The following is a 24,551-nucleotide window of genomic DNA, read 5'->3' on the forward strand; positions in this document are numbered from 1 at the left end:
TGGTGGGGTCTTTAAATTTTTGTATGAATATAATAAAATCACCTGTACAAAAGGGATATTTTAACTTCTTTCTTTCCTATTTATATCTCTTCTATTTCTCCTTGTCTTATTGCTATAGCAGAGACTTAAAGCACCATATCAAACAATAGTTGAAAGGGTAGACATCCTTACTTCTTGTTTTAGTGGAAATGTTTCCGTTTTTTCTGCTGTTGGATTGCTGATGGCTCTATTTTGTTTATTGATGCTTCTTGTAGTTCCGATTTCTCCAGGGCTTTTATCATGAAGGCATGCTGGATTGTCAACAGCCTTTGTTGCATCTAATGAGATAGCCATGTGGTTTCTATTCTTGAATCTGCTTATGTGGTAGATTACATTTATTAATTACACTGAACCATGCTTACACATCTGTAGTGAAACTGAATTGATTATGGTGGATCATTTGTTGTTGTTTGAATTCAGCTTACAAGTAGTGTGTTGAGAATTTCTGCATCTATGTTTATCATGGAGATTGGTATATAATTTTCTTTTCTGTTGTTGTGTTATGATCTGATTTAGAAATCATATTAAATGTAATGCTGGCTTTAGAAAAGGAATTTGGAGCCATTCTTTTCTCTCTTAATTTATGAAAGACTTTGAAAAGTATTGGCTTTAATCCTTTTTTAAAGATCTGGTAGAATTCTGCAGTAAATATATCTGGTTCATGGATTTTTAATTTTTGCTTGCTTATTTGGTTGGTTGGCTGGTTTTTGTTGGTGAGGATATTATTATTATTATTATTATTATTATTATTATTATTATTATTATTATTATTATTACTCTTCAATACATGAGCTTCTGAGAAGATTGTGTACTGTCTAGTATTTCAATGGAACGTTCTGTAGATATTATAGGTCCATTTGATCTATGATATCATTTAGTTGTATTTCTCTGTTTATATTTTGTCTGGAGAATTATCCATTGGTGAAGATGGATAATTGAACTCACCTGAAATTAATGGGTTGGTGGTAGATTAATCTGTTTCTTTGCATCAGTAGTGTTTGCTTAATGAACTTGGCTACATATATGTTTAGAATTTTAATGTCCTCTTGATGGATTCTTGAAGTAATATTTTTTCTTATTATTTTTGATTTAAATTCTATTTAATAAGGTATTAGAATAGAAACTCCTGCTTTTTTCCTGGCTCCCATTGGTTGGGATACCTTTGCCCATCCATTCACTCTCAGGTGAGTTCCATTTTTAGTGGTGAGCTACTTCTTGGAGGAAGCAGAATGATGGATTGTGTTTTGTAATCCAGTCTGCTACCCTGTGTCTTTTGACTAGGAAGTTGAGACACTGATGTTTTTTCAAGGTTCTTTAGCCGGGTGGTGGCAGTACACACCTTTAATCCCAGCACTTGGGAGGCAGAGACAGGTGGATCACTGTGAGTTCAAGGCCAGCTTGGTCTACAAAGTGAGCCCAGGACAGCCAAGGCTACACAGAGAAACCCTGTCTTGAGAAAACAAAACAAAACAAGACATGCATTGATTTCTGCTGCTTTGTTTATCTTTAGTCTCTTTTTTTTCTTAGTTTTCCTTTGCTTATTCACTGACCGAACATTGATTTTATTTTTCACTATCAGGTTTTGGTGGTATGCTTATCCCTTTATTCGGTTTGAAGCATTAGAGCTGACTTGGTGGGCAGGAATTCCTTTAGCCTGCCTTTATTGTGCAAAGTCTTTCTTTATCCTTTGTTTATAATTATAGTTTTGATATCAGATACCATACTGGTATCTAGTCTTTCAGAACTTGTCGAATGTTAAGTCTAACCACTTCTTGCTTTAAAAAATCTCTTTTGACTTGAAAACTCAGTTGTTATTTTGATGGGCCTGACTCTGTATTTGACTTGGTTTCTATATTTTTTTTTCAGTTTTCTATATCCTTTATTTATCCTACACAGTTAGTGTTTTGACTATTATATACTGTGAGGAGTTTCTTTGCTGATCCTGTGTGTGCTGGAAGCTGCTTGTACCTTGGTAGACATCTCTTTCCTTAGATTTGGAGAATTTTCTTCTGTGATTTTTGTTGAAAATATTTTCTTGCATTTGGCCTGTGTTTCTTCTTCTTCTGTAGCTATGGTTAATTGGTTTGGCCCTCTCATAGTGTCCCAGAGTTTTTGAATGTTCTATTCATAGTGCTTTTGTTACTGTTATTTCTATTTTAGATTATTATTTTCCTTGACTAAATAATTCAATTTTTTCTGCCTTATTTTCATGCCTTAAGGTTTTTTCTTTCACTTGATCCATCCTGTTACTTTTTAAATTTGACTTAGAAATTTTCTTTTCAAGTTTTATTTCAGTTGTATTTTCTCCCAGAAACTCTAGCTCTTTAAGTTTTGTCTTCATGTCTTGAATTGTTTACCTTATTCCGTTCAACTGTTTGTATCTTCCTGATCTTCAATAGGCATTCATTCACTCACACCCTCTTCCAATTCCTTAGGCATATTTATAAAAGGACACAATTTTCTTCTGTGTCATCTAAATTGCTTTTCTCAGGGAACATTATGAAGAGAGTACTAATTTTTGGAGGAGACATATTGTCAAAATTAATTATGATGTTTATGTCCTTGTGATGGAATCTAGGCATCTGGTCTTGTCATTAGTAGTGTCTTTGGTACTGATATCCATCCCACTTTTATTGTTACTGAGTGGATATTTGGATCTCCGTCACTGTTACCTCAGCCCGTCAGGTTTGGAGCAGCTGAATGGTGCTTGCTTTTCAGACTTAGGGCTACTTAGTGTTAATGTGCAGATGGAGTATCAGAAGTTGTCCTAGGTCAGCTATGGCTGGTACAGCTCTGGGGACTGGAGCAAACCTCCCGTAGGGTTAGCAGACTCTTGTTGCTGGTGCTCAGAAACCCATGGAAGGTCCACATGGCTCTACTGCAGCAGGAGTGGACATCATTATCTAGGAGATGTATGCAAGGCTCCACAGCTGCAGTCCTCAGGCAGGATGGGTAGGCTGTTGTGAGATGGGGATTGCTACCTTGGGGTGGTGCACAGGACTTCATGCATCATCCTCAGATAGCCAGAATTCAGTCATGGTGGGGGTTGAGGGTCACTGCCTGGGGAAGATGCACAAAACTCTGCATAGTCCTCAGGCTACAGAGCTGGAGTTTCTACAAGGATGCGGTCTTATCAGGATGAGGGTCACTACATCTGCACATTTCATTGGAAACTCATCTAATATTTTTTGATCTAATATTAATCAGTTATATGACTGAACATTCGAGAGCAACGTGTCTGAAGGTATCAGAGAAAATGCTGTTCCTTTGTGAAAAGAAAACTCAGAAAATGATATAATGTTCATAAATACCTTTTTACTACACACACAAATGGGCTATATTTATCATTACATGCTGAGGAAATGTTAAGATAAGACTTACATACTGCTATAACAAAGCTCAGTTTTTCAAAAATTATACAATTTTTGGACACAGCTTATCTGTAGTCCATGTAAATCTCCCTGAATTAACAGTGTAGTTTTCCTGATATCTCTGGTTGTTTGATTTTTTTTGGTGAATAGATAGTGTGTTAAGACCACATAAAGTTGAACCTGAAGTTTACCTCTAGAGATTGCCACTTGTATTTGTATTTTAAAGTATTATGTTGAAGCTGGGTGTGGTGGTTCATGCATTTAACCCAGCACTGGGGATGCAGAGGCCAGTGGATCTCTGTGAATTTGAGGCCAGCCTGGTTTACAGAGCGAGTCCAGGACAGCTGTTACACAGAGAAACCCTGTTTTGAAAAAAACAAATAAATAAATAATAAATAAACAAATAATCAAGTATTGTGTCATTAAATCCTTCCATATGCAAATTCTTATTTTATCTATACCACAAACCCAGGTTTGTGGTTTTAGTGTTTGAGTAGAAGACGTATCCCAGATCTATCCTCACAGCATAGAAAACATTAAATGATCGTAGGCACCCATGTTAACTGGTCAGCGTTGCCTTTTGTATGTCCAAATATGTTTACTATTGTTATCATAATACTAATAATATACTAATTATACCACTGCTACTAGACGCATAAGTCTGTCAGCTTGGGGAGTACTGTGGCAATCCCAGACAATCAGGATGGTGACAGCTGCCTTGGACACTATCTGGTAATGAAATATGGATACGTTCTGGGTGTGGCAGCAGGTTTAAGGAAAACCCAATCGCATGAGTCCAAGGTTTAGAGAGTAGGCAGAGGGAAGAGGCCAGATGGAGACCTAAAATCCTAGCTGATCAGCTCACAGCACGTTAAAGGGCACACTTTTTTTGAGCAACACACAAAAGCATAAAAGGTTCTTACCCACAAACATTAATACTTTAAATTGGCTTGCCGGTACCTCAGAAGAGAAGACCAACTTGGCCACTAGGTTTAGCCCCCTGCGTTGGTTTCTTCCTTGACACAGAGACCATCAACTTCTTTCTCACACTGAGAATTCCATGTCCCCTGGGCAAATGTTGGAGTACAAGTCTCAGAGCTGTTTCTCAGCAAAATTTAACCCCATTTTCAGTCGTGGGTGCTGGTTACTTAGCCTAGCACGGTGAATCCCTGCCCACAGAGTAGATTTTAATTATTTTGCTCTGTACACCAGGTAGGCTTCTGAGGATTCATATGGGTAACTTTAATAATTGGTTCAACCACCTCACTGGTGCAGGAGTTGGCTGCGTCTAGGTAGGTAGTAAGGGAGGAGGATCCGTGGTGGAAACTATAAGTTGATCACATGGGATGAAATGAGAGCAGATCCTGAGGTTAAAAGGAAAGATCCAAATGGCAGAACAGAGTTCAGAGGAAGATTAGTAAACAAGCTTGTAGTTGGGGATGGGATAATCAAGCTAATCAAATATGACATGGGACACTAAAGCCCTAAAGGGACATAGGTTAAAAAAAAAACTATAAACTTTTCATACATCCTGTGTCTAACAAAGCTAAATTTAGCAGACTAAAATCTAAGTAAGGACCGCTTCTAATAAGAAGTTTCTCCTAATGAGATGAGATGACCCTGGTCCACCCCATGGACGAGGAGCTAAATGTAAAGGGAATCAAGGAAGGGCTGCAGCTCCATCTCAGTGGTTGTGGTAAAGTCAACTTTATCATGGTAAAGCCAAGTTGGCCACGTAAATATGAGAAAAAAAGAGAACATACTCAATTTAACAGCGAAGAGGACTCCTTCAACATCAGAGATGGCAACAACAGATGGAAACTCAAGGCCAGTAATCAACAAAACACAACTCAGAGGTGAGCAGAGCTGAGCTTCAACCATTCCCTCACTGAGTGGGAAGCACACAGACAGTATGTGATTACCCCCCCCCCAAAGAGACACAGACCATGTGGGCTCCCTACCAGTTCAGCCCTAATGCACGATACCCCAGAGAGTCAACCAGTCTATTGAAAGCAATGACCCCAGCCTTAGTCTGGTTTCTTATTGTAGTTCTATTAAAAACTTTCACAAGGGGGGAGGGGCTGGAGAGATGGCTCAGAGGTTAAGCGCACTGATGGTTCTTCCAGAGTTACTGAGTTCGATTCCCAGCAACCACATGGTGGCTCACAACCATCTATAATGTGATTGGTTACTCTCTCCTGGCCTGCAGGTGTACATGCAGGTAGAGCACTGTATACATAATAATAAGTAAATAAATCTTAAAAAGAGAAACTTGCACAAGAAAGTTTGACTTTTAGGAGTTTCTTCCCCCCCCCCCCTTTTCCTCTAATTTCTCACTGTTTTGTAATTATCATTAATAAAGCTTGTTCTTGTTTGTAAATTCCTGTGAGTGCCTACATCTTTTATTCTCACTGGCATGAGACAATGAGCTACTGTCTTAAGTCAACCTTTGGTGACCACGAGTGTCTAGTGCCTTAAATCTTTAGGTCATACACATCTGGGCTATTAACTAGCCTATTACCCTGCAAGTCCTGTACCATATCACCATAAACCACAAATGTTTACACTGCCTAAAATTAGAGTCTATCTGAGTCCATGATCTTGAAATTTTCTGAGCTAAAGCTTGTTTCCACACTGCATAAGATTACAAAGTAATATACAGACATGGCTCTTTTTATGAACTGCTATCCAAGCCCAAGTCCCTGGCGAAGATGGAGCCACCCAAGACACCAAGATGAGTGACCCATGTGGTAACCAGGCCTTTGGGGAAATGGAAACTGCACATTCTACACTTCTCAGGAATCTGACCTCATCTCAGCAAGCCTGAGCACAACACCCTGTTGTCTTCATGGCCTGAGGTTACCTTTGTGAAAAATTTCTTTGTTTGCAGCAGCTCTCTTCCCCTTTAATGTTTTCCTACACAACTTAAACCAGCCTATAAAAACCCAGCTTCTTTGGTGGGACTGCTCTTCTTCCTTCTCTCAGAGAGAGCCCAGCAGTTCATACTTCAATAAAGCTTTGTTCTTTGACCTCAGTGTGGGCTCTTGTGGTCCAGCTCTCTTGTAAAACCTTATATCTAGTACTGGGACCTGGGAGGAGTGTGCATAGCTGTCACTGAGCACTGTCCCTTCATCTCTCGCGATCACCAAACTGCTGTTCGGGCCCCTGAGTGCCATGGACCTCCTCTCCACTGCCAGCCTCTGCACTCACCACTGATTTAGAACTCTCTTGCCTGTTTGCTTGCTCTTTGATCTCATTGAGGGTCCCTTCTGTGATAGGCTGTTTTCCAGCTAAAACCCATGCTGGCATGACAAGCAGTGCTCCTGCCCTGATAGCCTCTCTGCCTCTAGCAGGGATGCCTGTCAGGTCAGCACCAGTTCCTGAGATACCCTTTTTCTACCCCACCTTCTCCACCTTCCATGCCCTTCCCTCTCACTGTATTCTTCATCACTCTCCTTGCTTTCTTCACGCTCCTCTTTCTTGTGGGCCTCCTCACCCTCACCCCCCATCCCCCATATGAACTTTCAAAAACTCTTTTCCTCCTTCTACTAATATGGGCAGGCTCCCCGCCTCCCCCCCTCCCCCCCTTATTTACCCTTACTTCAAATACAGGAACAAGCCATTCAGGACGGTCCCTCTCACTCCATTGGACTGCCTTCTCAAGAACTTCTGCCACCTGGAGCTCCAGAGGGACATCACACACCACCAGCCACCACTTAGTCTTTTACTGTTAGAAGACTAGACATTGAGTCCCACTGGCCCAAATGTGGCACTTTCCATCTCGCCTGCTTTGTGTTCCCCTCACCCTATTCCTGCGCTCTCCTCCCCGCAGCACAAATGAATGGACTGTGGGCACCATAACATTAATGCATGCTGTCTCCATTTCTGTCAAAGCCTTACTTCCTCTAGCCGTTCATTGTCTCCCAACTGGTGTCTTCTCTTTTGGATCCAGCTTATTCTCCTGTGAGGCCCCAAGCAAAAGGGTTCGTGCATCCCAGGAACTGCCCTCCCCAGACTAACCTATTACACCGAGTGGACACTATCCCTTCTGCTTCTGCACTCCTTAACATGCCCAAAGAGGGCTGTTCACCTCATCGTGGTGGTAGGTGTCACCTGGCATTCTCTGTGGCAGCTGAAGCAATGGCGGTGGTGGGGGAGGGGGCTGTTACATCCTTCTGGCCTATAACCAGCTCTCAGTGGTGGGACCAATACCAGCAACCAAGAGCTCAGTTAAGGGCCTCTGAATGCTACAGAATCAGTCTCTTTCTGGCTTAAGTCACCCTCCTGACAGCAGAAAGAGTAGGAGCCTGTCTCTTTCTCAGTGAAGAATGCTGTTATCACATCAATCAACCAATCAGACCAGATTGACATAAACAACACACACACACACACACACACACACACACACACACACACACACACACACACACACACCCTCCAAACCATAAGCAGCTGCTTACAACTCAATGGAAACTCATGGCCTTCTGTGCCATGGAATATCTGAATAGCTCAGTAGCATCTCGCCATGTCTTCTTCTCCTTCTGGGACCCCTTACTTGGATCCTCCTCGTCCTAGCCCCACAACTTCTCAGATGCACTCAAAGCCAAGTAAACAAATCCTCCACCATATTTCTAACTCCTCCTAGCTTGTCTATCTTCTTCCCATACCTGCCCTTAGGCTCTCCTGAAGCAGAGGCCACTCTATGACTTGAACTGGCCTGTCTAATCCCCAGATTTGGCACCCCTATCCAGCAGGAAGTAGTTAAAAAGAGACCACTGAAGCTCTCTATCCTCAGTAAAAGGCTGGCATATTAGACTGGCCAAGTCCCTGGCCAAAGATGGAACCACTTAAGACAGCAAGGTGGAGGACCCATGTGGGAACCTGCCCCTTTGTGGAAATGGAAACTGCCTGTTTTACACATCTGAGGAATCTGACCCTTATATTAGCCAGAGTAGCCTGGGTACAGCATCCTGTTATTTTAACAACCAAGGGCCCTCTCAAAAATTTCTGCTCATAACAGTTCCTTTCACAGCAGTTTCCTTCCCTTAATACTTTCCTACCACTCCCCTGCCCAACTTAAACCAGCTCAGAGATAGCCTGGCAGTTAGTACCTCAGTAAGCTTTGGTGGGTTTTTTGTTTTTTGTTTTTTGTTTTATTTGTTTGTTTGGGCTCAGTATGGCTCCAATTGTCTTGCTCTCTCGGAAACCCTATTATCTTTAAATTACCTCCCGCTTTTATAATCAACTCACTCTGATGCTATATCACTTGTCCTTAATTATTTTGTTTAAGCACCAATCTGAACGTGTTTCACTCAAAGGAAGCCTGACATTGCCTTTGGTCCAAACCAAGTCAGAAACCAATTCTCAATGGAACACAACAGCTATGCTACCAAATACTCCCTAGCTCCTCATTGGTGCTCCAGGACCTCTGCTTGTTCCTGGTGTCGAGTTGGGATCTGGCATGTTCTGAAGCCAGTTCTATCCTGGGCACGAACCGTTAGAAGGCTGTTGGTTACTGTTAATGGACCACTCGCTGCAGCATAAACAATGAGCCACTCTATAAAGCTTGTGTTTGTGTGGTCAGGCCTTTTTCCATCAGGCTCAACCATCAGCAGTTAGCTAGTTACAAATGCAGTCCCAATGCCAAATGACTGGAATGCAATTACCCTCACTTCCTGTCTGTAGAGCCTGCCAAGGAGGAAATGCTCATATTTGTCTACCTCTTCAAGTTCCTGGGACTCAAAGGACAACATTGGAAGAAAACTAACAATCATGAGATATGTTGATGAAGAGGCAGCGCAGCATGAGAAGGGGCTTACTACAGAATGCAAAGGTCCTGCTATCAGCCTGTATTCTGTCAGTTGAGCCTTGTTGCTTAAAGTGAGATCATAACACCAGTCATTACGCTGCTGTGCCCTTCCAATGCGATGGTATGTATGGAAGCTCTGAAAACTATGATAGTGACATTGGTGGTGGTGACAGAAACAGTAATAAGCGATATTTGTTGGATAGGGGCCACTCCAGGGCACCATACCAGGTGTTAGATGTAGGATATGCACAATCTTATTTAATTCAAATTCCTTTTGAGGAGGTGAGGATGATGATTATGATGATGAAGAAGATGGTGATGATGATGAAGAAGAAGATGGTGATGGATGGGGAAGAGGAAAAGAAGAAAAAGGGGGAGGAGGGCTAACAGGGCATAGTAGCACATGCTATAATCTTGGCACTTGGAAGACTGAGACATGAGGACTGCCGTGATAATGAGGTCAGCCTGGGTCATACAGTGAGTGCTAGACTATTTAAAGATATATAACAAGGCCCAGCCACACAACAACAAGTGTGACAACAAAGGGCACCACTTCATAAATGCCTCCTATACACCAAGCTTTAGCATCAGCCTTCATGCCTCTTAGCATGAAGAAAAGTGGGTATATAACTAACTTAGATAATTTGCTCCAGATAACTGGAGGAGGGCACGTGGACTCATACACGGGCATTGTACCCTAGGACAGAGTTTCCCTGACTCTATCATCAGCAAACCTCTCCAGTTAAGACCATGCTTCCGTATCTAGCAGCCTTTCTCATTTCTTAGTAAATCTGGTTTAATTCTGTCATTATTGTTCTTTGGTTTTGTATCCTTTTGTAAACATAATAAACATTTTTTTCCAGGGCAAGGTTTTCCTGTATATCGTTGCCTGTCCTGGACTCACTTTGTAGACCAGGCTGGCGTTGAACTCACAGAGATCTGCCTGCCTCTGCCTCCCTGAGTGCTAGAATTATAAGCAAGGACTATGGTGCCTGGCTCATAATAAGCATTTTTTTTATCTCAAGGTTATGCTCAAATAGGCTTGTTTTGTTCAGCAACTTATATATATATATATTTTTTCCTGGAAATATTTTCAGTACCTTGCCTGAGGTCATTTAGTAAGTGCTGAGATGGAGATTTTAGTCCAGTTTACCTGCTTTCAGAAAAGGTGTCAACCCGTGCAGCATCTGCTGAGGTGTGAGATCATCTCTGAAAGCAGAATGTTGTTCCTGCCCCCAGTCAATCCAAACCAAGTACGTTTTTTATTCCCAGAATTGGCTTGGAAACAGAACAGAAGGCTGAGTTAACAGACCTGATGATGGATACCATCCCAACTCCAGAGTCATAATGTATTTCTGTTGGGTGAAATAATTGGTTATATTTTAAAACTTTGAGAGAGGGTCTTACTAAGTAGCCTCTAGATGGCTTGGAAATCACCATGTGTACCAAGCTCACAGAGATCAGCCTGCTCTGCCTCCTGAATGCTGGGATCAAAAGTGTGCACCATTGATTTAGTGTTTGGATATAAATTAAGGTAACGATAGTTCCCTAATTGAGATCATATGTACTTAGTTGCAAATAATAGGATAGTTTCCATAGAGCTGTCTTGAGAAAAAGAAAATTTTACTCAAGAAATATTGTTCCTGAAATGAATCATTCTGTTGACAGAAGTGGCACCAGGAGTGTGTATTGTGGCTTTGAAATCAGTGTCACAAACTAGAGGCACTGAAATAGGAAAGATTTTACAATTTCACCACAAATGAAAGTTATAAAATCTCACATTAAGGCAGGGATTTTTTTTTGAGACAGGGTTTCTCTATGTAGCCAGACCAGACTGGCTTTGAACTCACAGAGATCTACCTGCCTCTGTCTCCCTGCATGCTGGTATTACAGGTGTGTGCCACTGCTCCCAGCTAAGGCAGAATTTTGTTAATTGCTGTTTACTTTGGGGTTTTGTTTTATCAATCAAATTCTTAGAAGTACATAAAAACATTTGAACATATATACAGAATTTTAAAAGAAAAAGGTGACGTTTTCAATAAGACCCTCAGGGGGCTCACTGTAATTTAACTGTAAGCTTGGTTGCAAAATTGATCCTGTGTAGCTTATATCTGCCTAGGAGAGGCAGAGGTGGGAGTCGCAGGGTGTCATAGCAACCTCTAGCATTCCCAGATGTCCTGATCAGCGTGATGCTTCTGTAACCCTCAAGACACCCATGTAGAGTCTCACAGTCACTCACCAGGTCCCAGCTGGCCTGGCTGGCTAAGTAAGTATATTCATCTAGATGAAAAATTGCTAGGGGTTGCAAATCCCACTTAGAGGCTTCCCTGGGGAAGGTACACACAGAACGCATGACTGAAGAGTCTGCCCCATTTTAAATCTAGCTCCACAGTCAAGCACATACACTCCCACAATGAATACTATTGTTTTGTATCCTTAGTATCTAATTTAACGCCCAAGCACATAGCATGTGTTAAATAAAAGTTTGTTTATATGGATATAAACACAGTTATCCTTTACGTTCATGAAGTGCTTAATAACGATGTTCCATTTCCGCTATCTCTTGTCCTCAGTCAGCCATTTTTACCTTACACTGTTACTGGCATGATTGGGTTCATGTTGAAACAGCTAGATAATTAAGACATTCTCTTCAATATGGCATGCAGGCATGAGTGTCCAGGAAGACCATGGTTGATGTGTCGGAGAAAGAGTCATACGAAAAATGTATTAAAGGGATTGCAATTGCTGGCTAGCTCTCACAGAAGAGACAGTCCTCAAAAGAGGCCATGGTGTTAAGTGGAAAGCAGTGGAGCGGGCATGGCTAGTGGGCTGCAGCAGAGCAGACACAAGTCACAGAAGGTCCAGAGAGCTGGGAAAGGAAGCGGGAATCCATACAGCTGTATTTATGCTAGTTGGAACCGGGCACTATGCTGTGGATACAGACACCTTATCAATGAACTATTGGGAACTGCTTAGACTTTTTGTGCTAACATTGTTGAAAATTGAAGATGTTAGAAGGAGATACTCTTCTATTTTGTTGTTTTGTGGGAATGTGTGGTTCAAAAAGCAGTTTACTCAGCATGTGCAGATATAGGCAGAAAGGAGGTAGGTAGAGGACATTGGCATAGGAAGGAGTGATGGGCAGTAAGCTCTGGATGTGAAACCAGAGAATTTGGAGAATAAATATAAAAAGATTGGACAGCACCAAAGTCAGAAATGACTTCCCACCTAGAACATTAGAAATGTAGTAATTTTAATAGTCATATTTTGAACTTAGTGCTCACTTCTTTTTTTTTTTTTTTTTTTTTGGTTTTGGTTTTTCAAGACAGAGTCTCTCTGTGTAACCTTGGCTGTCCTGGACTCACTTTGTAGACCAGGCTGGCATCGAACTCACAGGAATCCACCTGCCTCTGCCTCCCAAGTGCTGGGATTAAAGGCGTGCGACACCACGCCCGGCTGGTGCTCACTTCTTTATACTTCAGAAAATAACATTTTAATTACACTTTGCTTACCACTTTCTGTTCTGTGTGTGTGTGTGTGACTGTATCTTCTGCCTGCTGTTAACACAGATGTCATCAAAGCCCACTGACCAAAGCTTATCCATGTGTCTATCCAGTGCCTCTAGTGCATGAGTAGATTTGGTAAGGTTCCTTGAGAAATGGAAGAGCAGGGAGGGCAAAAGCTTGCCAAGGTGTACCCAGCTGATAAGTAGCAGAGTGCAAGATGAAATCAGAATCCACGTTTTCTGTCCTTCATTTTACTTTAGTGAAAACAGCCTCTATAGCAATATACAAGTAGCAATAAAATACCAGCATATCAGAAATTAAATATACTGCTCTCTACCAAAAGAGAGGCCACTAGACAAAACTGAGTTCTAGGGTGAGTTGGACCTTTGAGTTTTACCAGCTTAGTGTTGCCAGAGGTTCCCCGTTGAGCCAAGGGCATGCGGTGATACAGTTGACCTTGGTAAAGGTCAACAGTTCCTGACTACTGACATTGACTTACACCTCTTTGACTTACTCTCCAGGTGGTTTGGGACAGGAGGTTCCAAATGTGGTGCCTTAGCACAGCCAACCAGGAGCATTTCACTTGGCATTATGAAGGCCTGGCTCAAATTCCCTTTCACGAAGGCTCAGCAACTGATGACTCAGTTCCCACAGCACCCTGGCAAATAAATGCCTGAGGGTGATGGGGAGCGATTGCTAGATGGCTTTGGAGAAAGAATGTGGGTGAAGGGGGAGGGCCTGTGTTCTGGCCAAGAATTTGATCATTAAGCACTGGCATATGGGTCTCCATTTGGACCCCGTTGACAAGAAGACCATAAACCAGTGTTTGCCGTGCAATTCAGGGAACTAAGGCTGGAACAGAATGGCATAATCACCAAGAAAGACTGAACTGAAATTAAGTTATTTTATGTCACTCAAGCTTTGGGATATTACATTTAGAAACTGACACCATTTGAACATGTTCAATTACATCCTAGCCCGAGTAATTCACCGTGTTCATTCTGTATCCTGTATCATTTCACGTTGTCTCAATAAACGCTGCTGTTGGTAAAGCACTACCCAATGCCCTCTAGGCCTTTGAAAGGTCAGATAACTCACACAAGTTCAGTCTGGTTCATTACTGCTTCCTAAAAGTATAAAACTTCATGATTGAGTTCTTTTTCAATAAACAGATGTGAAAAGAGAGAGAACGAAAGAAAGAAGACAGGAAGGGAAAAAGAAAGAAAGAAAGAAAGAAAGAAAGAAAGAAAGAAAGAAAGAAAGAGAATTCTGTGGTATACCAGAGAAGTAATGGTATTTTAAAATGCTAATCCCTTAGCAGGAAATGTGATAAATATCTTGATTTTAGTGTCACAGAAGTAAAAGTCCTTTTATCAGAAGGCTGCAGCTTTTGCAGTGGGTGGTGTATTAAATGTGAAAGCGAGCAACACTGAAATTTAGTCCTGGAGGAACAGAGAAGGATGGCAACGTGTAGACACAACAGTAAACGGCTCTGGGTTCTTCTAACCATGACAACTTAGCTTGGTTGCTGAACAGCTTCAGTGCACAAGCATTTGTTCTGGACACTAGAGACACAGTTCCCAGGGTATCCCACAAATGGTATGGTTAATAACCACACCGGACAGCATATAAATGTCACAGGAGAAGAATAAATAAAGTGTTGGAGATTGGATGGAAACGGCTAAAAAAAATGCTGTCATGAATGCTGGGAAAAAAAAAACATCTGAGACATCTGAGATGTAGAAGGTGAGAGATGGGCAGGGCAAAGTGCTCAAGGGAAAGGTAGCTGGAGCAGTTGGGTTGGCTGCAGAACGTCAAAGGGAACCTAGGTAAGCCAGACCATCTTGTTTGCTTCGCCAGGATAAAGAGGAATATGTAAGTGGACTCTTAAATGTTAGTATCAGGAAAGCAGTAGGAGGGAGACCTAGGCTTGTGTGCCCCTTGGAGTCCTTGCAGGGTTCAGATGGGGTGATGACTGTGCAGAACTGGGTGTTAAGGTCTAATGTCCCAGGATAGGAGAAAGGTAACCCAATCGTGGAAGAACAATGTCAGCCACTATGTATGCAAGGACACGCCGTGAATATCTACTGATTACACACTTGCTGTATCTCCCTTATTTCTGAAAACATGGATTGTTTCAAAAGAAAACCTCTTCCTGGATGGTTATATATATATTTTTTTCTTAAGTAGAATCCTATTTACAGGCAGCTAACTTAAAGTCAAGGAAGAGCGACAGGATAAGTGTCTGAATTAGCATCAGGTTTTACATATTTCTCTGAGCCTACTTCCTGCAATGCTCCACACGCCCTGAACTCCAGATGCCCTGGTCCTGCTCACAGCAGCCCCAAGGAATTGGCATCTGCTGTTCCCTTTGTCCTACACAATACCCCCACCCTCCATGCCACACCACCTCACCCACCCCTGTCCCTTCTTGTCTTTGATCACAGAACTCTCCTCTCCTCTAAACCCTCCCCATGAGCCAGGAAATAATAGTACATCATCCCTTGTAGGCTATATATACATATATATATATAATGTATATTTTATTTATTATAATTTAGTCACATTACATATAGATTGTTATCCATTTGATCTTATCTTCCCATTCCCACACTCCCTCCCTCTTCTGCCCGATTCCCGTCCCCGAGACCTCTGATTGGGTGGCCCTCCTAAGACACTGTCTGGCCACAGCCTATAGGGTCTCACCAGGATAGCCTGTATCCCTTTCCTCTGTGTGCCCACTAAGGGGTCATGCCAATGGGCAGTGAGCATCTTGTGGGTACCAAAGTGCATATCAGAGGTTAAGCAGACGTATCCCCCACCCCCCATTGTGAAGAATCAGCTGTCCATCAGCTACATCTTAACAGGGGTCTTGGTTCTTGGCTGGTGCATCAGTTTGTGCAAGCCCCCTCTGTCCAGATCCTCAGGCCTTGATGGTCTCCCAGTGGAACTCCTGCTCCCCCCAGGACCTCCCATTATCTGACTCTTCCCTACAACTCTCAGCACTCAGGTCCGATTCAGAGGAGGAGATCTATTTGGGGCTAATATCCACTTATAAGTGAGTATATACCATGCATGTCTTTCTGGGTCTGGGTTACCTCACTCAGGAGGATCTTTTCTAGTTCCATCCATTTGCCTGCATTTTTCAAGATTTCCTTGTTTTTAATAGCAGAGTTTCTTTATCTATTCTTCCACTGAGGGACATCTAGGTTGTTTCCAGATTCTGGCCATCATGAATAAGGCTGCTACGAACATAGCTGAGTAAATGTCCTTGTGTAATAGTGGAGCATCTTTCAGATATATGCTTGGGAGTGGTATAGCTGGGTCTTGTGGTAGCACTATTCCCACTTTTCTGAGAAAGCACCAGATTGATTCCAAAGTGATTGTATAGGTCTGCACTCCCACCAGCAATGGAGGAGTGTTCCTCTGTCTCCACACCCTCGCCAGCATGTGCTGTCACTTGAGTTTTTGATCTTAGTCATTCTGATAGTCGTAAGATGGAATCTCAGTTATTTTGATTTGCATTTCCCTGATGACTAAGGACGTTGAGCATTTCTTTATGTGTTTCTCAGTCATTTGGTATTCCACTGTTGAGAAGTCTCTGTTTAGCTCTGTACCCCATTTTTAATTGGATTATTTGGTTTGTTGGTGTTTAATTTCTTGAGTTCTTTATATATTTTGGATACTAGCCCCTTTGTCAGATGTAGAGTTGGTGAAGATTTTTTCCCAATATGTAGGCTGCCATTTTGTTCTGTTAACAGTGTCCTTTGCCTTACAGAAGCTTTTCAGTTTCATGAGGTTCCCATTTATTAATTGTTTATTTTAGACCTGAGCTGTTGGTGTTCTATTCAGGAAGTTGTCTGCTGTGCCAATGAGGTCAAGGCTCTTCCTCATTTTTTCTTCTAACAAATTTAGTGTGTCTGGTTTTATGTTTTGTGAAGGGTGATACATAGGTGATACATACAGGATCTATTTGCATTTTTCTACATGTAGACTATATTTACAGTTCTATAGTGTTCTCTACAACACACACCAATATGCACCAATATGTAAGCCTGTCTAATTCACATACATATGTCTTTTTGTTTATTTTCTATTTGAAAGTACAGAGAGACTGTTGGCACTCATTAGTGACAAGCCTCTGAAGATAGACGCTGGTGCATAGAGTGCTCAAAACTTTTTCTTTGAAACCTGAAGTGTGTTGGAAGGACTAAGTCACAAAATGGACTAGAACAGCCAGGTCAGTTCCTCCTGCGGGACATTTCTAGAGCCTAGAACTTCTCCTGAAGGTAGCAGATACTCAATACTTGGTACTGGCTTAAGTTTTCATTCCATGAAGTTCCAGATGATGGAGTTTTCAGGGAGATGTTTTATAAGCAAGGGGGAGATGTGAATCTAGGTCATCTGACACCTTGAAAAATAGCTTGCACCAGTTCTATGGACACCATTTTATAAAAACTAAGAGTAAAGGAGAAAGAGGCACCATTCCAGACCATTAGGCCCAGTTGTTTAGGCTTTAGCTATCAAGAAGTGTGTCCTTCCATTGTGGGCTGAAATGAACAGATATGGAAAATTCAGAATCAGCAAACTCCTCGGCTCTTTTATGCAATGAGACTCTGAAAACTCTTTGTATGAAGAAAGGATTCTGACTTCAAAATCTGATTGTTGTCCCATTGTCTATGTTGTATGTCAGGAAGTAGATGTCCCAAGGGTTGAAGAACTGGGACTTGTCACTTCTCTGTCCTAGTTTGTGGGAGTCTTTCCACTGTCATGCACTCAAAAAAGATGGAACTGATATTCTAATAAGACATAATCTGTCCTGAAGGGAGTTGGGCAGGCTCCAAGGTGGTTTCTTATATTTTAAAAGTGTCCTAAGCAAGGAGGCACATGCTTAATAATTTCAGTCCAGGATGTGAGCATATGTCATGGTCACAGTGCTGCGAAAGGCCCCCTATGGTTCACACCTTTCATGTGTCTGAGCTGTACCCCCAGACTGTGGCCACAGGATCACCATGTTAGAGAGATCTATTCCAGTGCTTGAGCCCTTGATAAAGGTGACAAGCAGGCAGCCTGGCAGGTAAAATCACATTGCTTAAGAACCCCGGGTTTCTGGGCTTATCTTAAGGAGAACTGATATTGAAGAGAGAAAATTTCCAGTTCCAATTGACAATGGCTTCTTGGGGATGTCTGGGATCTGAGTGTTACAGAGATGCTCCACAGTTCTGACACACATGGGTTAACTTGGGCATTTTATTGCATAATCCAAATTCAGTTATTTCTTTTAGGACATAAGATTTGCTTTTATGTATAGCTAGCTTATTTAAACATGTACAGATGGAGTCATATAAACATGTGTAATATGTCAATATTTTATCAATAAATATAATTAATTAATTTTTAAAAACCTGTACAGCTCCCTGTGTTTTCCAAGAACATTTTCTTGGAAACTGCATCAAAAAGTACTCATCATAAAACCAAGAATGCCTTCCATGGAAACAAGGCAATAGCCTGGGCTCTTAGTACCTTAAAAATATCAGCTTCAATAAACTACAGAGATAACCAACAAGCACATGAAACCAAAGATAACAGCATCATCAGAACTCACCACCCTCTAAAATTGCAAGATTTCAACTTTGCGTTCTCAAAACACGCACACATGTACTCACTGAATTGACTGTATTAGAGGCCTCAGTGCAATATAAACTGCAAAAGTGGCCCCATTTGTAACTATAATTGGAAAAATGCAAACAAAATTAAGGTATTAGATAAAATGAGAATAAGCCTTAGCCAACAGCTGTTTACGAAGACTACCATTAGCTCAGGAACTGCAGAACTTTATCCTGGTTCAGTAACTTAATGAGCCTTCATGTGACATTCTTGCCAGCTGATCATTCACAGAGTGGTCCACACTTAATTTAATATATATCATATATATGCATATATTATGTATATATAACTTATAAGGTGGGAATTAATTTTATAGGCAGGGAATCTTTTCTCCAGATACATTTTTATATGAGAAACAGGCATATGAACTCAGCTCATGAGATCATGAAGTTGCATGTAAAATTAAAGTCATTCTTACCTAAACTTACCCATAGTCTTTTTCTCTATTTACCCCTTTGAGAACAAAAGTCCCTTTAAAAGGACAGTGATATATAAATGTGTGTGCTGGGCAACCTGGAGCGGCTGAATGAGGAGGAGTACATTGGGACCTGTTGGTTCTCAAAGGGTGCCCCTGGATTTTGTTTCCAACAGCAGAAAGCTCATCCTAAAGTTATCTCATTTCTTAGTGAAAGCAATACTCTTGAGAGGTCAAACACATCCATGGTGATTCAAAATACCCACATTGATAACAAACACACAGGCTGTCATTTTATGGTTTACAGAATGTTCATAAATATCATTTCTCTCCAAATCAACTGTTTTAGAGTAAGCAGAAGAGATCGTGAGGCCCGACTCCTCCAACGTTCAACCCCATCCAGTCAGTCAGTCATTGACTCGGTGCGTTAACCACTTTCTGACTACCATATTCATTGAAGGGGTGGGCAGATGGCCAGCCGAGGCAGGTCGGTTGCATCTCATCACTTGTATTAGAAAATAACCAAGCTCAAGATACTGCTTGCCTCCGAACGAATGCCAAGCTTAGTGACGGCAGAGGAGCAAGGACTTACAAATCAAAGAGGACTGAACCAGCTACAGAATCAGTGTGCAGGTTAATGCTTCCCCTATCTTCAAAGTTGGTTAAAAAAAAAAAGAGTCCTCCAGGGCAAACTGCTCCATTAGATCAGTTTTGAGGTGAGCCATCTAAGCGTGCAGTATTTCTTAGCATGGAACCTTTTTTTTTTCTCTCTCTCTGCAGCATTTAGGAGTTCTCTCTCAGCGTCTAATTTCCTTTCACTAAGGCATGACTTGTGCTCAAGAAAAATAAGTCTTCACATAACAGAGAATTCTTTTTGGCATTTGGTTCATTTTGGCAATCTTCTCTTCCTCATTCCAAAGTCTCTTTCCTGCCAAGTTCAATTCTAGAATGAAAGTCAACACCACTGACAGGAGTAACAAGTGACACTCCACCATGAGCCGCTCAAGTGAAGGGCGCAGCACATCATCCTGAGATGGGTCAAACCACCGCCAAGGTGAAAGCTGAAACATCACCTGGCTCTGAGAAGTGGCACTTCCCAAGCTGAGACTTTTGCTCTGGCGTAGTTAGGACAAACCATGGCCTCTGCTTTGAGTGAAAGACTCCAAGGTTAACTGTCTAGAAGGCCCAAATCAGGAGGGCGGTTCCTCTGAAACAAAGCCCAAAGGTAGGCAGGCCATGAGTTTTCGAGGTAGCAGTTGGCTGGCTATAGCAGCATTCTATTGTCCTAGAAATGGATCTAGGACATCTTAAAGACTCCCCTACTCCAAGCTTCATTTGGCAATGTAGAAAGCAAGTTTCATAGATGGAAAGACATCGTTCAGGGTCTCACAGCATTTTAGAAGCAGGGCCAGGGCTGGCATCTGGGTCCTCTGACTTGGAGTAAGATATTGTTTTCCCATTGCTATCATTTCTGGACTCTGAACTTCTCCACCTAAAAGACAGCAATGGTAACAAGGCCCCACAGGGTCAGCATCCATCAGTTCTGTCCACTGTAACGGCAAAGCCATATTCCGAGGTTTGGAGTTGGTACCATGGTGGACTTTGTCACAGGCTCATCGAAAAGATCCCCGAGTCTCTTAATAGACACCCACAGTGCCACCAGCCCTGCCTAAGGCTCTTTGGGTATTCTATCTTAGCTGACAGGAAAGTAAATATTTCAGGTATTTACTCAGATGAGCTAGAGCTGGTCCTGGCACTGGGGGAAGCTGTCTTTGGCTTCCCTCCAGAGTTTCTTCAGAGACCATTTTTTCATGGACAGATCTCTCTTCTGTGTCTCCAATGGCAAATGAACAGAGCCTGTCCTGAAGAGCACATCGACACTGGACTGAACACAGGAAAAAGGAAGCAGAGCTCCAGGACCGACACAGGGCTGGCCAAGCAGAAACATGCCTACACCGACGAAGGGAAGGAAGTGCACAGGTGCCCAGCACAGAAGAGGGCAAAGAAAGGATGCTGCAGAGTTTGAACACAGGCTGCAGTAGATATGACCAAGCAAGAGCTGCGATTAAGACAGGCACATGTTTTGACAGTGTCTGTAAGATGACACTTCAAAAAAGGTGTATTTGGAAACTGAGACTAGAACACAGCGAACGCTTGCAAGACAGACTGGAACAGGAAGGGGACTAGGTACTGGATTTCAGAGGCCGTCAAGCAAGAGCAGGGACTTTAGGAAGAGAAAACATTGAGAAAGAAAACAAATGAACAAGGAAGCCTTTTTCTCCCCTGACTCCCTCGATCACCACCTGCTGGAATCCTGGCCGCAAAGTCCAGTGCGCATTGCCGCCTGCTCTTGGAAAGCCTTGGAGAACAGAGTGCCAACCACAGCCACATACACATGAGCAGCAGCTTAGGATTGGCCTCTTTTTGCGCCACAGCTGTCTTCTAGGTCATTGTCCCAGGGGTCTAAGTATCACTGGGCTGAGTAGCCACCAAAGGAGAAGTTGCTGTGAGGTGGCACCGGCTCTCCCACTGGCCACCACATTCCACTGCATCCCTGGAGGAGGAGAAGATTAGACAGGCTCAAGCACGGCAGTGGTGTCAAGGGACTGTGAACGAGCACGCCCAGTGCGGGCACCTCCATGAGTCATGCAGATGGGCTGCAGCTTCGCATCGAAGCTAAGGGCTCCCCACAAAACTAGGCAGTAATTGCTCCTGAACAACTTTAACTCTAGAGAAACAGTTCATTCATACTCAGCCCAAGTTCACCCCCCTAAAAATTCTTCCACACTGTACATTCTATGCCCACCCTAAATCCTAATCTCTCCTGGTGGGCTATTTCAAGTTTTCTTTTCCCCAGGCCAGTCCTTTATGGTATGTTACGTCTTCCAGATCATATTCCGTCATGAGTGAGCACTGTCCTATGAACAAAATGCACGTTCTGGTGATCTCTCTTATGTTAAATCACTTGAAAGGAGGCCAGCTCTTCAAACACAACGATGACACTGTGTTCTTTACTTATGTGGTACGCTAACAGTGACCTCATTCCTACCAATGCTAGTATGCGGTTGACTAATAAAGTCTTATAATGAAGTCATCTGGAGCTGTGCATTGCCCTTATATGGCTGCTTTTCATGTGTCCCAGCGGTTTTTCTGTGTTTTGTTTTCACTTTCATTTATTCCTAGAAAAGTTTAAGTTTCCATATTAATGTTTTTTTCTTTGTCCCATTCACCATTCAGTGGTGTTATTTAACCCCAAGTTCATGTAGTTTCCATAGATTCCTTTCATTTGGATTCAAGCTTTATTGCATTGTGGTCATGGTGAATACATAGTATTACTCCAATTTTTCTGTATTTTTGAAATTTGTGTCTCAATTATGTGATCTATTAAAAAAAAACATTCACAGGCCATTATTTGCTGTTTGGGTAGATTATCCTGTAGCTAACTATTACAGACATTTGATGTTTTGTGTCATTTAGTTCTTATGTTTCTATGATAATTTTTGTCCAGATAATCTGAAGAAATGAAGGTACAGAAATCATTTATGATTGTTGTGTTGGGGTTAATTTTTACCTTTCCAGCAGTATGCTTTTGGGAAAATCGATTGTGTCAGAGTTTGCTGTGTATATGTGTAAGATTGTAATGTCCTCTTGGTTAGTCATTGCTTTAATTAGAGTAAGAATCATTGGTGTCTTCTGAGTGATTTTTGCCAAAGTCCATTTTGCCAGCCATTAGTATAGTAGTGCCTGTTTCTCGTCTGGTCCTGTTTGCTAGTAATTCTTTCTTTCATCCTTTCCCTCTCAGGTGGTGCCCATTCATGACTTCACAATGAGGCTACTTTAGCTTACAATTATAGTATTTTATTACAATATGTTATTATGTATTTGAGTCAAAACAGAACATTTGTCTCAGTTAAGCTTCACCTTATGGCCTTGGTAACAATGTTGCCACTTGAGTTCATGCCATAAGAATGTGAACATTTCAAATGAATTTCAATACCTACTTACTAAAGGTAGGTGTTCTCTGCCTTTCAAGTGTTTCTAAGTGTTTTCTATGAACATAGATAACCTGTAGTGGTCACTACCTAGATATTTCAGGTTAGTGTTATCTGCATTTTAGGTTTTCAGGCAAGGAAAATTACTCAGAGGGGCAGAACAAAGGGCTATAAACACATAAGCCTCAACACACTTAAGCATGGGTTCATCCTATGAGATCATATGTTAAAACGTGTCATCAAACAATTATTCTGCCCTATGAGATGATGATCATATCTTGCATGAGTTTTTTTTCCATTTGTATGATGAATGTATTAACATTCTAGTAAAGTCTACTTTAAGCCACATGTTTGCAATTTCTAAAGTCCAGCATTAGTCTTCTTGAAGAACTGGGGCATTGGTTACTGATGTTGGCGCTTCCACTGTTTCATCTGTGCGACGAGAGAGCCAGCTGGAAATGCTGTCAGCCAACTTTCAAGCCATGAGATTTTGTATACTTTGCTCAGGGACAGTTAAGGCTTTTTGTTAATTATAGACAGCAATTTGTCCCATAATGTTCTCTTCTTTTCAGTTAAGACTCTACTCTTATTGTAGCAGAATAGGCACTACTTCTTCTTTAAATAGTGAGATAAAACTGTGTCTAAGATCACCATGTTCACTGAACATGCTTTGGATTCTGATTCATTCTTGGTTGCATGTTCTCCCACCTATAAGTTTCAAATGCCATTAACTCTTTAGATAACTCAACATATGCCCTAACACCATTACACATTATCCTACATTTTCACTTTTCTCATCTGTTGATGTATCTACAAAGATTTTATTTAAAAAAAAAAAACCCATGTGAATAGGAGGAAGAAAAGAAGGAAGAAAGAACTGCTTCTATGCCACTGGCCAAGCCTTCCTAATGGCCAAGCCTCTAACTCCATGGAGCACACACACAACCATTTCCTCTCAGCAATAGCGAAAGCACTAGGGGGCTTTAGAATAAGAAATAGGTGATATGGTGACGTCATTGGTTTGGAATAGTCTCAACTTGTTATCATACCAGCACAAACCCTCTGCCTGAGGGCTTTTACTCAAGATAAAAATTTTATGAAAGATTATACTACGCCAGAAAAGACAGCATTTGGCATAGAAGACAACACTGAATATGCATGGTTTTACCATCCCAGAAGCCCACTTTGCTGCCCGCTCAAGGTCAGGGGCAGGAGCAGTACCAGGATGCAGAAATAAGAACAATGAGTAGAACACAGGGCGTTCTCATGTGGCGTTCGTCCGCCAGTGTGTGTACCCGGTGGCAGCCTTAATTCTGTGCCTCATTTCCCATCAGTTGTTAAGTGAGTAGGAGGAGAATAATCCATGAGATCCTTTGCAGTGCTGACATTCTGATTCTGAGAGTGGCAGGGACGGTGGGTGACAGACACAGGCCTTTTGATTGGGTGGCAGTCGTGTGTGGGACTGTTCTGCAAAGCTGTGGGTAATTGCTTCAAAATTGGCTTTTAATATCCTATTGTTAGTATCCGATACTTTATATCCCACATGGAGGGAAGAGGCTTTTCTGGAAGCACAGGGAGGGTAATTGTTGCATTTGTGTCAGAGAATTGAAAAGTCCTCAGTTTCTGAGCTGTGAAGTCAGTCTCCAAAGCTGTTAAGTGTCTCTAAGCAGAACAGTGTGGGGAAGGGTTCAAAATGCAGGGAGATTCTCCTCAAACACAGACTTGATCAAAAACACCATCGGAGCTTTGCAA

The 24,551-nt window shown here is 41.9% G+C and overlaps 1 protein-coding gene across 4 annotated transcripts in view; it reads right to left on the bottom strand.

Annotated features, from left to right (window-relative positions):
• HTR4 (5-hydroxytryptamine receptor 4) overlaps positions 1-24,551 on the bottom strand; it is a 190,779-nt gene that overhangs the window by 21,447 nt on the left and 144,781 nt on the right. For 3 of the 4 annotated variants that reach the window (XM_084780323.1, XM_084780322.1, XM_084780324.1), the window contains exon 7: positions 17,975-21,361. The exons of the other annotated variant lie outside the window; for it this stretch is intronic. In XM_084780323.1, coding sequence (XP_084636449.1) covers positions 21,271-21,361 — 91 coding nt within the window. In that variant the 3' untranslated portion in view covers positions 17,975-21,270. Of the gene's footprint in view, positions 1-17,974; positions 21,362-24,551 lie in introns of those variants that run through there. 4 annotated transcript variants of the gene reach the window in all.

The sequence above is a fragment of the Acomys minous genome (genome assembly GCF_964271855.1).
Source record: "Acomys minous genome assembly, chromosome: 4".
Classification (NCBI taxonomy): Eukaryota; Metazoa; Chordata; class Mammalia; order Rodentia; family Muridae; genus Acomys; species Acomys minous.